Below are 17026 nucleotides of genomic sequence, written 5' to 3'. Positions count from 1 at the left end.
AAGAACAGTAACAAAAGCCATCTTCAGATATTGCCTCAAACTTTTCCACTTTATTTCTTCTGCTCTTTTCTGTCTCTATCTGCATGTATGTATCACGTATACATGCCGATGTGGGCGCATTGCGTATCCATAGGGGTTAACTGAATTCGAGTTTAAGTTTAATAAAGTTCAATCTTTTTTCTTTAAACCTAAGGAAAACTGTTTGGCTCGTTTCTTTGCCTTATAATCAGAAGTTTATGAATAAGGATTCACTAAGGGGGAGCTAAAAAAAAGGTGTGTTTAAAATTAAACCCTGTTATGATAAGACCAGATGAAGGCTGAGAGGGAATGTGAGACTCCTTTCTTATTGGGTCTTAACATGTTGTTTATTAAAGAAACCTGCTTGGTGTATTTTATTCTGGGATAAAAATAGAGTCTGTGATTGACCGTATCAGTAATTGGGAAAAAAATTTAAATATATGTTGTGACCTGTGGAGAAGTGGAACCAGAATAAACAATGCACTCCTCCCGCATCGGTCGTAATAGCATGTACCAAGAATTAGTTATTTTTAAAAATTCACAATGAAATGTAATTCTAAAACACATTCCACATTTTCTAGATCCACTCTGCAATCTCACTCTGGATGATGGATATTTTGAAATAGTTAATACAACATGGCTGCATGTAAACAATGAAACTTGTCCAAATGGATCAGAAATCTACATTCCTCACCAGGGTCCAAGTGAGCAATACTGGGAGTAAGTAAATTACTACAGATAGCTGCACCTATAACCTGCACAGCTGTACCAGTAGCTTCCTCTTGGGAAGGTTAGTTGGGTGAATGTCCTGTTTGATGAGTGAAAAGCTGTTTGATTTAGATATACTATGAACGTCATACACCGATTACAAAATAACATCACAACAGGGGCTCTTTCACTAGTTAACATCTCCCTGGTTTCTAACACTGCAGGTTTACTTTAACAATATTTATTCAATGAAATCTTTATTGAACATTTTTTTTTTATTTTCTTGCTATTCAAAGATGAGATTCACCACCAGAGCTCCTAAATGTTTCCTGATTCAAATTATCTGTGATTGATATCCCTTTCCCTGTGTTTCAAGAAATCAAGGGAATGCCACTATCAGAAAAAATTGATCAGGTTGGAGCTCTTTTCTCTGGCAAAAGGGAAGGCAAAGGAGAACTGATCTACAATATTCTGAAGATGTTTAATAGGGTGGATATGGAGGAATTGTTTCCACTTGTGGGTGAATCCAGAACAAGGGGTCATAACATATGAGATAGTCAAAATCAAAGATAATTATAAAGTAATTTCTCCAGAGATTGGGCATGTGGAGCTCACTGTCACATGAAGTGGAGAATAGGATCGATGCTCTTGACTGGGGCAATGTGCGAAGAAATCATTAGAGTGGGAGAAAGTTTGTGTGAAATATAAATACTGGGCTAGTCCAGTTGGGCTGAACATCCTGTTATTTTGTTGTCGATTCAGTGTAACTTCTAAAAACAGAATTGATTCTCTTTAACCTGGAAATTTTTCAAATCCATGCATATTTTACTTAATACTCAGATGCATTCTACCTAATGGTGACTATGTGTAATGAACTGTATTATTATATCAGATGTTTTCTGTTGTCATTTTATTTAGTAAAGTGGTTTTACGCCGTACCGGTTCAATTGATGAGACTGGGGAGATCGTCTGGTATTTAGCCCTCTGTCTGCTTCTGACCTGGCTGCTAATTGGGACAGCGCTATCTAAAGGAATCAAATCTTCAGGAAAGGTAAAACAATTGGTGAAGAACAGAATTAACACTGGTGACAAAGTGCAGATTACTGCAATAATACAACTGGAATTTATAAATCATCTGTGAAGTGGGCTGGTTTACCTCACAGACCATGTTAACAGTGACACTTTGGAAAGTGTGAGATCCATAATTCATGAACACTGCAGGGCTGAGTGAGATCTGAAAATCTTTCTCCTGAGTGAAAGAACAGCAGCAATTCCCCAAACCCCTGAAATGTGTCCCTCATTCGAAGGGTTTCAGTCACTGATACAGGACTTTGGGTGAATTTCCAATTGCTCTGGAAGGCTGGGCAGGGCTGGATAAGTGATTGAGCTGATTAGGGTCATGGTTTTATTTGAGTGAAATGAGATTTGTCTGGACAATGAGAATGGCAAAGAAACCTGAGGAGTAAATGTGAGGAGTTAAACAAAATCTTCTTACTCCATGTTCTAGTTTCCTGTAAAGATGTGTTACTTCACATGGTCTAGATGCTAAGGGAGGTAAGTGTAGAAATTGGAGAGGCCATAATATTCCAATCCTTTAATATAAATGTGGCACTAAAGGACTGGAAGATTGCAAATGTTGCATCCTTGTTCAAAAAAGGCATTTACACATTAGTCAGATTAACGTCAGTGTTGTGAAAGCTTTTAGAAACAATAATCTGGGAGAAATGACCAGCCACTCAGACACACAAAGGCTAATAAAGGAAAGCCAACACAGATTTATTGAGGGCAAATTGTGTCTGACTAGGTTGTGCTTTTTGATGAATAACAGAGCGTGGATGAGGGCAGTGCAGTTGATGCTGAGTATATGGACTAACAAAAGCTGTTTGATAAAGTACCATATATTAGGCAGCTCATGGGATCAAAGGGGCAGTCAAAGCATCGATGCAGAATTGATTAAGGGATAGGAAAGAGTTGTGGCGAATGGCTGCTTTTGGGACTAGAGGGAGGTGTGCAGTGGTGTTCTCCAGCATTTATTACTAGGACCACTGCTGTAGTTGATAAACCTTAATGACTTGGGCTTCGGTTAAGGAAGAATGACGAAAGACTCAGATATGGTAAATGGTACAATTTTAAAGGGGGTGTAGGAACAGAGAGACCTGAGGGTGTTAGTAAATAAATCTTCAAAGGTGACAGGATAGGTTAATAAAGATATAGGATCCTGGGCTTGATAAATAGAGGCATAGAGAACAAAAGCCAAGAATTTATGCTGAACATATATATAAAACACTCGTTTGACACCAGCTGCAGTATTCTGTACAATTCTGGGCACAATGTGTTTGGAAAGACGTGAAGGTTTTAGAGCAGGTACAGAGAGATTTACTAGAATGGATCAAGGGATGAGGTAGGTAGACTGGACAAGCTGCAATTGGGCTCCTTACAGCAGAGAAAGCTAAAAGAAGATTTGATAAATAACTAAGGGTTTAGACAGAGTAAATAAAGATAAACTGTTTCCAATGGCTGAATGATCGCTAACCAGAGGGCACAGAGTTAAGGTGATTGACAAAAAGAACCAGAGGCGACATGAGGAAAAACTTGTTTGACACAGTTGAGTGATTAGAATTTGGAATGCACTTTCTGATCGGGTGGTAAATACAGATTCAACATTCAATTTCAATCAGGAATTGGATAAATATTTAGACAAAGGTTGTAGTGATATGGGGAAAGTGCAGGGAGTGGGACTAGTTAGATTGTCCTTTGAAAGAACTGGTGCGCAGACTTGATGGGTAGAATGGCCTTCAATGCTGTACTATTCTGATTCCCTGGATATTAGATATCAATATGTTGGAATAATATTGTACCATTTAAATTTGGTAACATTATGAAGCTCAGTGTCATGTAGTTATTGCTTCTCCAATTCTTCTTCTGCTTCATTCTCTGCACTGATTATAATCCTATTAGTTTATCATTCAATTCGATTCAATACTATAAATGTTTACCTAGATACAGGAAAATCTAACAAGCTGCTCTCCATGGTCAGGTGGTTTATTTCACTGCAACATTCCCTTATGTGGTTCTGATCATACTCCTGATCCGAGGTGTTACACTGGAGGGAGCCGATAAAGGAATTGGATATTACATTGGAAGGCAGTCAGATTTCTCAAAACTGGCTGATGCTGAGGTAAACACATCAGAATAATCCATAGAATATCAGCTGTAATTTTCAGTCAGACTGTTTTGTGTTTCATTCTATTTTCCTTCATGATTAAGATACACATTGTAAGAGCAGTGTGTTGCTTTTGAGATCTTGGTCAAACCAAGGAATATGAATTTCAGTTGTTGAAATAACCAGGCAAAGTTTTCATTGAGATCTTGTGAACATTTCAAATGAGTTTAGTTTGTAATTTTTGACATCTTGATGCTAGCATTTAGGAAAGGGATGGCTGAGGAAGAGATATTAAGAGATGTGATGGGAAGAGAGGACATGGGATAGAACAGGTGAGATGCAATGAAATTGGACTGGATGGGATGGAATGGCTGCCATATTGCATTCTTTCTTCCAAGTGATTTTTAGTTTCTTATAATAGATTCATCAAGAACATTTCTTGTTAATTATCAGACCAATCCATGCATTTAGGTCATTTAATTTTACCAGAGTAACATTTCACTGAACAATCAGTGTTTTTAATTGATATTCAGATCTGATTTTTAATTTAGTCAGACTTTGTTGCCCTTTAGATATGGGTCTTTATTGTGTGATGAAAATCTTTCATTTGCTGCTTGTTTCAATAAAGAAAATGGAGTCAGTGTTCATGTTGCTAGTAAAGAATTGAGTCACTCACTAGAAAACATGGCTGACAGTGGAAAGCATCGAAGTTCCTGGAGGGAATTTGGCAGCAAGTCGCAGACAGGGAGATAGATTATTGGCACGACTGTTTAAAGCAGATACAACTGACCAGAAGGAGCTTCATTCAGTTAGCTCAGCATTAAGCTGTGGGACTAACCCATTCCATGTTCCTCATGGTTAATGTAGTTTTATCTGTTGAATGAGTTCAAGTGAAATCTTCCGGTGCTGATTAATTCTACCTTCTATTTACCAGGTCTGGAAAGATGCTGCAATACAAATTTTCTTTTCTTCCTCAGTGGGTTCTGGCACTTTAATAACACTGTCATCCTACAACAAATTCCACAACAACTGTTACAGAGATACCATCATTGTCTGTGTTGTTAATTGTGCTACGAGTGTGTTTGCTGGATTTGTCATCTTCTCCATCCTTGGACACATGGCTCATGTACAAGACAAGCCTGTTTCAGAGGTTGCACAATCAGGTACCTGCAGAGTCAAACATACTGGCTGGAATTTTACTGTTAAGAATCGGGTCCCGTCGGGGTTGTGTGGAGGTAAAAAATGGCATGCGAAGACGTCGGGCCAGGTCCCTGGCGTCATTACGTGCTGACGCAATTTAACCAGCATGGGAAGTCGGGCGCAATCGAGTTTGTGCTCGCCGCCCGACTAACATCAATTGAGAAGTACTTAATGTAATTCAGAATCCAATTGACAGAGACTTTACGCTACGTATCTGATTTTACGGCTGTTAATCAAGTCGTGGGGCGTGTCGGGAACCCGGCAGGTTCAAAAGGGCAGCAGGCATTGATTCATGAGGGAGTTGGAGGTAAAAATGTACTTATTGAACTTTATTAATGCTGATGTTATTTGTGTGTCCTAACAAGGGTTGTAACTTGCAGGTTGTGCAGAAGGTTTAATCTGAATGTTATGCACTGCTGATAGGGACCCATGCAATATTAGTTATTGCCTGAAGGAAGTACCTGAAGTGAGCCAGTCACAAAAGCTGGAAGCTATTACCTGTGGTCAAAGCATTTGTTCTGCTGTTCAACAATGGGAATTATTCACTCTAGAGGTGGATCATCAGATGAGGAGGACAATGATTCAATGAGTGACAGAAGTACAAATGGTCAGGGGAACGTACTGCAAGCTGCACCAGTGCATCCTTGTGCTGTTGGAGGGAGAGTAGTTCGCAGAGTCGCCCGGGAGCGACCAAATGTCAGGAGACGTACCTACCCAGTAGTAAGGGCATACCGAACGCGTCTGAACTGCCTGTAGCTGTCAAAACGCCAGTGCAGAAGAAGACTGCGGCTGTCACGGGAGACTGTCACATCTCTTTGTGAGATGCTGGCAGTGGATGTTGCATCAAACTGTCTCGGTGGCCATCCAATGCCAGTCGCTCTAAAGGTCACAGCAGCTCTTAATTTCTATGCGTCTGGCTCCTTCGAAGCCTCAGCTGCAGACTTGTGCGGTGTCTCACAATCAGCAGCGCACCATTGCATAAAGATTGTGACTGATGCATTGTTTCAACGTGCTGACCATTTCATCACATTCAAGACAGACAACACCAGTGAGGCTGAGAGAGCCAGAGGCTTCAGCATTATATCTGGCTTCCCAATGGTACAGGGCGTGACAGACTGTAATCATGTGGCCCTTAGAGCACCAGCTGGACAGTCGGGGGCATTCATGAACCGCAAGGGATTGCATTCAATTAATGTTCAGCTCGTCTGTGATCATCGGAAGCGAATCATGCAGGTGTGTGCACGTTACCCTGCTAGTTGTCATGATTCTTTCATTCTCCACAACTCACATGTGTCTGCAATTTTCAGTCCTCCACACAGAATGGAGGGATGGGTACTTGGCGACAGGGGTTATCATCTGAAGACGTTGCTCATGACACTCGTGAGAAACCCAAAGGGTGAGGCAGAGGAACGATACAACGGGAGCCATGTGGCCACCAGAGTGACAATTGAGCAAACTATAGGCCTCATAAGATGAGATTTAGATGTCTTGACCACTCTGGTGGATCACTGCAGTACGCACTATCGAGGGTTTCCAGAATTATTGTCGTCTGGTGTGCCTTGCATAACCTGGCGATTGAACATGGAAATGCCCTAGAGGGTGATCAATGTCAGCGTGATGTGTCATCAGATGATGATGGCGTTTCTGATGAGGAAGATGGGCATCAGTCTAATGATGAACATGGAGAGGAAGCTGAATGTAACTTGGCTCTAACTGCGAGAGAAACAAGGGATTCTCTCAAAGGAACACGTTTCAGTTGAAATTATATAAATCTTAGCACATTTCAATCTGCTTTTTTTAAATTCATTCATGGGATGTGGGCGTCACTGGCCAGGCCAGCTTTTATTGCCCATCCCTAATTGCCCTTGAGAAGGTGTTGGTGAGCTGCCTTCTTGAACCGCTACAGTCCAAGTAGGGTAGGTATACCCACAGTGCTGTTAGGAAGGGAGTTCCAGGATTTTGACCCAGCGACAGTGAAGGAACGGCGATATAGTTCCAAGTCAGGATGGTGTGTGACTTGGAGGGGAACTTGCAGGTGGTGGTGTTCCCATGTATTTGCTGCCCTTGTCCTTCTAGTTGGTAGAGGTCGCGGTTTGGAAGGTGCTGTCAAAGGAGCCTTGGTGCATTGCTGCAGTGCATCTTGTAGATGGTACACACTGCTGCCACTGTGCGTCGGAGGTGGAGGGAGTGAATGTTTGTGGATGGGGTGCCAATCAAGCGGGCTGCTTTGTCCTGGATGGTGTCGAGCTTCTTGAGTGTTGTTGGAGCTGCACCCATCCAGGCAAGTGGAGAATATTCCATCACACTCCTGACTTGTGTCCTGTAGATGGTGGACAGGTTTTGGGGAGTCAGGAGGTGAGTTACACGGCGCAGGATTCCTAGTCTCTGACCTGCTCTTGGAGCCACGGTATTTATATGGCTACTCCAGTTCAGTTTCTGGTCAATGGTAGCCCCTAGGATGTTGATAGTGGGGGATTCAGCGATGGTAATGCCGTTGAATGTCAAGGGGAGATGGTTCGATTCACTCTTGTTGGAGATGGTCATTGCCTGGCACTTGTGTGGCGCAAATGTTACTTGCTACTTATCAGCCCAAGCCTGGATATTGTCCAGGTCTTGCTGCATTTCTAGACGGACTGCTTCAGTATCTGAGGAGTCACAAAAGGTGCTGAACATTGTGCAATCATCAGCGAACATCCCCACTTCTGACCTTATGATTGAAGGAAGGTCATTGATGAAGCAGCTGAAGGTGGTTGGGCCTAGGACACTACCCTGAGGAACTCCTGCAGTGATGTCCTGGAGCTCAGATGATTGACCTCCAACAACCACAACCATTTATGACATTAATCATTGTGAGGATCTGACAGTGCAAAATCTCTAACCTTTAGGGGGTGAAACAAAGCGAATAACCAATCCATCACATCATGAGGGACGGGACCCAAGTGTGTGGCCTCACATTTGAGACAACTTGCGTTGACTAACTATGTAATATCTGACTTCAGGAATGACATTTCCAATCGTAAAATCTCCAATTTAATCAAACACTATTGTTTTACAAATGAAATAAATGTACTTCAAGTCACCCAGTGCACCAGTAGTGAAATTAAAGTGTTTTCTTAATCCGTTTCCGTGTGCATGATCCCTCACCACCAGACTTACCAGAGTCAGGTGGTTGATCTTGTTGCCGCCCTGCTTTTGATGACTTGGGCGGACGTCCTCTGCATGCTTGCGGCCGTGTGGGCCCTGGCATCTTAGGGTTCTCATGACAAATATCATGAGCACACTCTATCACCCTGGGATTTAGCGGTTCACATATCCCTGGCGGAGGGAACAAGGAGCTGCAGGATGCATCAGAAGCGCCATGAGAGGAGCTCCCACATGCGATCTGCTGCCCCTGTGCCCTCGTGAGGCTCTGGTGGTCCTCAATGGTGGCATCAGGGCGCTGAGTGTCCTCAACCTGGCGGGGTCGCATCAGATTATGCTCTCTGATGCTCTGGTCCAGGGAGGCCACAGTAACTCTGAGGTCCCAAATTGCATGAAGGACTGGTCCCTCCACTGCAGCCGCCAGTCTATCAATGGAGGAAGCCAGATATTCAAATGCCTGACAGGATATAATCTCGGATCATGAAGGATCAGAGGGAGGAAATTGCAGTGGCCTTATGTTCATGGACTTCCTATGATTATGGTCATAATAAAGGGTTGTTTGTCCTGCAACAATAACCACTGTATGATTCAGGCCTGAGTGGTTTTAAACAACAAGCTTTAACACACATTGACTAATAACAGTCTGGTTATTATTCAACTCTCTTACAGATTACATTAAATGATATGCAATTAATATAACTTGGGTCTTAGGCCCAGATTGATCCATTCTTCTTCTCAAAGCTACCTACAAGGTGAATAAACTTCTGAGTGTTCCCACTAAAAGCTAGTGTGCTGTCAAAACAGGTTCTATTCTTATACTCGTCAGCTACCTTAGATTGTGCATGGTCATATCAATATCTCACGAGGCTGCAATGTCCTAATTATTATTAGAAAAGTAAAATACTGCAGATGCTGGGATTCTGAAAGAAAAACAGAAAATGCTGGAATTACTCAGTATGTCTGGCAGCATCTGTGGAGAGAAAAACAGTGTTAACATTTCAGGTCTGTGACCTTTCCTCAAAACTAATGAAGTGACTGTGGCTCTTAACTTTTATGCACCTGGTTCCTTCCAGGCTGCTACTGGAGCTATAAGCAACATCTCACAGTGTGTGGTACACTGCTGCATAAGGGAGGTCACTGAGGCTCTCTATACAAAGAGAGAAAGCTTGCCTTTTGCCTGAAACTGTAATATTACTTGATCCTTTTAGTGTGTGATCTGTTGTAAGACTCACAGGACTACAAGTAATATCCAAAATAAATGAATGTTTTATTATAACTGAACATAGGAGCAGGAGTTGGTGATTCAGCCCATCCTGCCATTCAATATGATCATAGCTGATAATCCACTTCAATGCCCTTTTCCCACATTATCCTCATATCCCCTTATGTCATTTATATTTAGAAATCTGTCAATCTCTGCTTTAAACATACTCAATGACTGAGTTTCCACATCCTTCTGGGGTAGAGAATTCCAAAGATTCACAACCCTCTGCATAAAGAAATTTATCCTCATCTCTATCCTAAGTGGCCTCCCTCTTATTTTGAAATTGTGTCCCCTGGTTCTAGACTCCCCAACCAGGGGAAACATCTTAGCTGCATCTGAACTGGAACATATACAAACAAATAGTTACTGCATGAGCTAGATTTGAACACCTTTCACTATGCTGGGCTCCACCCACAACTCCCTGGTCATGTGTGACACAACATCACTTCCTCTGATTATCTTCACTTACAGTTCTTAAGATAGTCCATTTTTAAGGTCACCCCACAACATTCCCCTCTTTCCTTCAAAATATGTACATTACACAAAGATGTTGTGGTTCAAACTAACTATTCATGATTAAACAAAGCATTATTTACAGGTATGCAAATTTAAAACTCTCTAAAACGTAGAGGAGGTATGCTTGTTCATCCTGATCTGGTTGTCATGAATCTCTTTCCATGTTTGGAAAGCTCAGAAAAGTGATGAGTGGCAACATAGCCAATTGCCAGCAATCCCTCTGAACTCCGGGTATACTTGCTGCAGCAAACTGAAGTCTGAGGAGACACTCCCGGTTGTACTAGAATGTTTGTTCGCTGTTTACATGCGTGCACTCTTCATCAGTGTCCTCCTGGCAATCTGTCTCTCTTTTGACCTGATGTACCTGCTTGGGCTTTTCTTCTGTATTGGCATAACTCTTGTGTTTGTCATCTTTTCTTGCAGACGTTCTCTCTGCCAGTGAACTGCCACTATTCTAGCAAGCAGTATTTGAATTTGTTTTATGCATTACTTTGCCCTTGAGCAAGCTTGAATCTATCTTCGGTCATTTGATTGGATCAATTTACCACCTGACCTTGCATGGCACTTCGCCTTAAGTACTTTTCCATGACTTCCCGACTGATCCCAAAGCCCAACTGATTCTGCATGTAGCATTTTCCTTATCTGTCTTTTCTCATCCTCCTATCTGTTTGCTTTCTATGTAAAAATTGCAATGAAGCAGATGCATCTTCAGTAACTCTTTTGTCTTTCAAACTTTTATAGTCACAGGCCATTTTCAGAGTGGTTTTCTAATCAAGTGCATTGGAATGATAATGGTACAGTGCAGCTATGGGAGCTCTGAATGGCTAGCACGAATGTTTTTCATTGTCGACACAACGAGACCAGCTTTGAAGGACTCCCAGTCTTCCAAGATTTACAAATTGTCTCAATACATGATGTCAGTAACGTACCGAAGATGGCAGCAAATATCCAAGTCGAGTGTATCGGGCCAGTCCATGTAAAGAATGACACAAAGGATGGCAGCCTTGGCATGAGGAGGCTTTCAAGGTCCAGTCACAATGCCTTATTGACAACATGCAGTTCAATTAACCAAACAGCTTATCTTGCAGTAATGTTTTCTATTCTATTTGTTAACCCAGCTTTTAAACTTCCCAACCAACTCTCTGTTAAGCTAATTTTTTAACTTTCTAGGTGCCTCTTGCTGAGGGATTGGCAGTGTGTCTGCACACGGACACCAGTGTCCGTGGTAAAAGGTTTTGTGGTCTGTGACTGGTAATTCCAGGGACGTGAAAGGCTTCTCCTTTCCAACCAGAGCGACTGTAAAAAAAAAAAAATCGCATTGTCAGTTTCACAGCTGACAGGTGCAGAGGGCAGGAACAGCACTTCCAAACTTCAGACAGATTTAGAGTTTTCCAGTGGGTTCTGATTTTTTTTCCGAATTTCGGAAAACGCTGTCCCCACTCTCAGCAACGGTCAGCGAGTGAGGGAGAGAGAAGTGGGGGGGGAGGGGGTGGGATGGGGAAGAGAGAGAGGGGGAGAGAGCGAAGGGGTAAGAGAAATGAGGGGACAGAGGGGGGATCAGAGAAAGAGGGTGATTGAGATAGGGGAACAGAGAGAGGGGGACAGAGAGAGAGCGGGGACTGAGAGAAGGGTGACTGAGAGAAAGGGGGAACAGAGAGAGAGAGTGGGGGGGGGGGACAGAGAAGTGGGGGCCAGAGAGAGAGGGGGCCAGAGAGAGCGTGAGTGACACAGAGAGGGGGGATGACATCGGGAAACGATACAGGGGGAAACAACAGAGAGAGGGAATGACAGAGAGGGGAGGGAACAATACAGAGAGGGGGGAACACAGAGAAGGAGAGAGAGACATTGAAAGAGAAAGAGACAGAGAGAGAGAGAGAGAGAGAGAGAGGAGGCAGAGAGAGCCACTCTGGTCAGAAAGAAGAAGCCAATGGGAGATTTCTCGTCCCTGAAATTACCAGTCACGCACCTCAAAATCTTTTACCGCGGACACTGGTGTCTGTGTGCAGACATGTTGCCAATCCCTGAGCAACAAGCACCTCGGATGTTAAAAAATTTAGCTTAACAGAGAAGTAGTTGGGAAGTTTAAAAGCTAGATTAGCATATAGAATAGAATAGAAAACCTTACTGCAAGATGAACATCCATCTAGAATACGCCACATCTCTACAAGATGTGTGCAGGAAGACATTAACTACTTATACCAGCAAAAAAGAATGCTAGGTATCTCACTAAATCAGTGTCCAACATAGTGATGAGAAAATAAGTCAATAAATTAGTCTTCCGATTTAAAGCTGCTTCACAAAAATGCACATTTGTTGCTTTTTTGATGAATAGTAAGATAAAATTTTAATGCCTTATTTTTTTCGAAATTGTCTTATCGACCCCCTATGTAAGATAAATTGTAATGTGCCCCCCACAATGTGGAAAGGTTAGACATCCCCTCTCTCTTTTTTCCCTGCTCACTCTCTCTCTGTTCTCCTCTCTGTCTCTCTCTCTAACTCCCAAGCAGCTAGGTTATTTTAAAACACAAGTTTCAAGGCTAGTGTTGTGCAAAATCATTTTAAAATGTAAAAGTCAGTTAGGGAATGTCTTGCTTTCTATGGTCAGGCAGGCATTACTTTCACTTGGGTCACAAGCTCAGTGACATGTTGAAATTGCTAGACTTTTACTTCTATATAATTGTCACAAATCCAATGCTATCCATTTGTAATCACATTGTGCCAGAACTTATATCGAGGGGAAAATGGGCAAAAAAATCCAGAAGTCAGCACTGTAAGTTCCTCATGAATACCAGAGTACAGTGTTATGGGGCTGAGTGATATTGGCAAAAACAGTATGCTGCAGATCCATATACAATAGTTAGTAAGTGTGACGTAACGGATAGCTTCAATAAACCTTAATCTATGATAAAGTGTCTGCAATTCCTTATCAAAATCCATGCTGCATTTGCAGTTTTAAAAACTGTCGTTGAAGACACAGTAAAAATTTATTATGTTACAACAACCATGTTAGAAACAGTCATGAACTGATTTTATTTTTTGCTGTGAATTGGATTAAAGGACAAGTTTTACAAGTATGTCAAAGATCAGTAACTGCAATGTGCATCATTTACTATCCAGTTTGAGGGCAGATAACCTGAGTGGCCAATGTCTTTTGAAAGTTATCTGCATCGTATTACATTACGTTACCTTTGGTAACTGGTAAGAAATTTGGCTTGGACATAAATCGGTTAGTCTGGAGTACAACTTTATAGATAGTGACTAAACATTTTATGAATGAACAATACATGCTGTAACAACTCAACTTTTTACAGAGAAGCTTTTTGTTAATATTTATCTTGTCAGAACTGAATCAGAATCAACTGTGACAGACTGAAATATAGGCACAAGTGAATTTAAGAGAATCACTTTATTGAAGGAATTGAAATGTGCTGTTTATTTGTAATTGTGTTTATCTAATTTTGTCACTAACTTTGGTGAGTAAATGACATTTTGTCCATGAGACATTCTGTTGTTTCTATATTTGAGGATCCAGGACCTAGTTTAACAACTTGTCAAGATGAATAAACTAGTCTTGGCTACCTTCCTTTAATCTCTCTGTCCCTTCCTGTCCCTTTCTGCTTTTCTGTTTTACATGACTCTTCTGAAGTATTATCTGCTCCATCCTATAACATTCTCCTGATTTGTAGATCATTGCCCTGTTGTTGGATGTCCTGTCTTCAGACACATATTACAAGCAGGTGGCGAAATTACACAACCATTGACCATAAAGGTTAAATTGTTTTGTGACAACAACAGTGAGAAATGGTCCATCTTCCTATTGCTGATTTTTTTTTACTGCTTCACCTCAATAACCACAATAACAATCCTCTTCTTGAGTTTCATGGTTTATTGAATGAATTTGTACTCCTGACACAGTGGGAATCCACAGAGTTCATCCGATAATGTCCATCTATCACCCCGTGACATGTTGTAGCGAGCTCTATTCTGTCAACAAAAGTATCTTGCATTGACATTACATGCTATTTTGCCTGCTGGCTAGCTATTACAGTTTTGCTGCTCTTCATTGATATTTATATGCTTAGCTACTTTATTTATAGGGAGAAATGTGTTGTAAATCGGACTGTGATTTGGTGGCATTAGATTGGTTATACACTTTATACAGAGATTATTTGCCTCCAAGTCCCTGGCTGAGTCAATAGTTTTATCAAATGTCCGTGGTGCAACATGTCGGTGCCTATCCCTGCTCTTTCTACTTCTTTTAATCTATGTTCCAGCATTGACTGAAGGTGAATCAGGATGAGAGAAGGAGGATTAGTAATGCTGATAACCTTATCATCGACCGCTCAGTGATGACCCTTTGCACAATGGCCAGTACTGTCTCCTCCATGGAGTTGATGAATTGCTGGCAGTGTGTGCAAACTGTGAATTCTGGGTGTGAGGCTTGCAACAGTGTTAAGTCTGTGAGGTGAGGTGAATTTTAGTGGTCAGTGCTGATTGATGGGGGGAATTTTAACACCCCCCCCCCCCCCCCCACCAAAATGGGCCGGTGGACATGTAAAATGTAGAACAATCGGAAACCCGCCTCCAAACCCCCCAATTCTGGGCTGAATTTTACCGGCCCCTCGACATTGTTGGTCACGGTCAGGACCTCGGTGCGGCGCACCCGCACCGCTTGGTGGCAGAACCCCAATTACCATATTCAAAATGGTACTTACCTCTGCAGATTATGCAGCCCACCGCCTCTCAATACACACTTCAGGATTTTACGTCGAACAGGCAGCCGTCACGTGCCGTCCCATTCATGAACAGAAAACCCGACGGGTCATCAGAGGCAGAAGGTTTCGCTACGGAAGGTAAGTTCTGATATTCAGGGGTCTCACTCTGCATCCTGGAACAGAGGAGGGAGGGGGTCTGGGAATACTGGAGGGAAAGCTCTGTCGGCATAAAAGGAGGTACTGTGTACTCTCCCTCCGCAAACAGTCTACGCTCTGCGTTTGTTTGTGTCTGTGAAGGAACCATGGCACTCTAGTCAACCGTGTGGAGAGGGTGCCAGAAAAGGTAGGAGCATTAAGGTTATATGGATGGTGGGGGCAATCGATGCAGCTGGCATGATCTTGATGTGGTCATGCTGTACCACTCTGAGTGTTAGCCAAGATGGGCAATGCCATGGCACGCCGCATTATTGATCCAGGAAAGCAGCTGTTGTACCCGTCAACACCGATCTCTGCCCTGTTTGAAACCTTTGAATAAATGAAGGGTTCAACTTTATTTATCACATGGAAATAGGTATGGCTCATCCTACATTGTGTGATCCTCTGCTCCTGAGGGACGGTATGCGCCGGAACCAAAATCAACAGGCAGGTGTGATCCAAGTAGAGGCCCCTGGTCGTGAGCAGCAGCCCCCAATGGGAGCTTGTCATTACAGTGGCCGTGTATCTACAGGCCCCACACGACATGCCGTTAGATGTCAGAGCACCAGTGTCAGAGGCGATTGCGCATGTAGAGAGGGTGGTGACACGTCTCTGTCACCTGCTCAAAGATGGCCTACAGCCCATGGGCTTCGGGAAACATCCTATGCCTGCACTCCTCATGGTAGCAGCGTGATGCCTATGCAGCTTTGACCCCTATGCAACGGCCCATCGGAGACCTCTGTGGGGTCACACAGTCAGCAGTGCACTGCTGCGTCAGGGAGGTCACCAATGCCCTGCACCAGAGCGCCAGTGAGTATGTCCTCTTCGGACAGACTCTCACAGCCAGGACCAGAGGGCCATCGGTTTCAGCACCATTGCCAGAGAACCATAGATTTTAATGTTCATAGACTGCACCCACCTGGCCATCAGGCCTCCCGCCAGGCTACCATCTTCAGACGTCACCATGAAAGAATTCCACTCCATCTAGGTGAAGCTGGTGTGTGATCACCAGAAATGCTTCATGCAAATCTGAGACCGGTGCTCAGGCAGCTACCATGACACCTGGGTCCTGCACCAGTCCCGGCTGCCACCGCTATTCACTGAACTGGCTCAGATGGAGGGGTGGCTTCTTGGAGACAAGGGCTAATCCTTGCAGACATGGCTCCTGACACCAGTGAGAGACCCCACCACTGCTGCTGAGGAGAGATTCAATGCCAGCCAATGAGCTACAAGAGCCACCATTAAGCAGGCGATCAGCATGGTGATGTCAAGCTTCCAATGCCTGGATGGATAGGGTGATGCTCTGTACTATGGGCCGAAAAGGCCAGCTCCTTTCTTTGCTGCTTGCTTGCTCTGCACAACTATGCACCCAATAGGGGGCAGGCTGGCATGATGAAGAGAGATGTCAACAGGATTCCTTCTTGGACTCTGAGGATGCTGATGACCTACAACAGGAAAAGTGCCTCGGAGGGAAGATAGCACCTGGGCTCTGCATGCCGGGCTAGCAGTGAGCTAGGGATGTACATCAGAGACTTATCAAACAAAGGCTCTCTGCTCCATCGGAACCGACATTAGCTCATGCAAGCCACACATCACCCTCGCTCACCTGCTGTGCACCAGTCCACATCTGCAGCATCCCTGTGTAAACCATTAGAGGCAGCAGCTGACTGATCCAATGTCCATGTCACTGCATGCGTGGAGACGCTCATGAGCGATGGTGACATGGCAATTATGTTATTGCATACGTTGGCTCTCCTGAGGGCCAATGGTGCAAAGGGATGTGACATTGACGCTACGTGCTAGCACACATCATTCACACAGAGAAACGGACACACATGTTGGTGAGGAACATTTAGTGAAAGATGTATTTACATCGCTGTGACACCTGTGCATTCCCATTTGTGTCAGTGTGTTCTCTGTAAATGCTTGTGAGTGCCCCTTCTCGGTGCAATCTCTGTGCTAGCAGCCTGACTGGAGGAAGGCCGCTGATCTGATTGCCCTTTGGCTATGGATGACATTGGCACTCCTACCCTGTGCACCGAAGGCCTCAAGGGCCCCGGCTGACTGGGGGAATGCTCGTTCATCCCCTTCCGGCGTTGGACCCTT

The 17026-nt window shown here is 43.4% G+C and overlaps 1 protein-coding gene across 1 annotated transcript in view; it reads left to right on the top strand.

Moving 5' to 3' along the window:
• Positions 1-17026, top strand: part of LOC137377787 (sodium- and chloride-dependent neutral and basic amino acid transporter B(0+)-like) — a 139926-nt gene that overhangs the window by 91503 nt on the left and 31397 nt on the right. Inside the window, exons 5-8 of the mRNA XM_068047846.1 lie at positions 600-738; positions 1645-1777; positions 3764-3904; positions 4824-5052. Coding sequence (XP_067903947.1) covers positions 600-738; positions 1645-1777; positions 3764-3904; positions 4824-5052 — 642 coding nt within the window. The remainder of the gene's footprint in view (positions 1-599; positions 739-1644; positions 1778-3763; positions 3905-4823; positions 5053-17026) is intronic.

The sequence above is a fragment of the Heterodontus francisci genome, chromosome 15 (genome assembly GCF_036365525.1).
Source record: "Heterodontus francisci isolate sHetFra1 chromosome 15, sHetFra1.hap1, whole genome shotgun sequence".
NCBI lineage: Eukaryota > Metazoa > Chordata > Chondrichthyes > Heterodontiformes > Heterodontidae > Heterodontus > Heterodontus francisci.
Note: the sequence above shows the minus strand (reverse complement) of the source record. Positions and strands in the feature narration are given on the sequence as shown.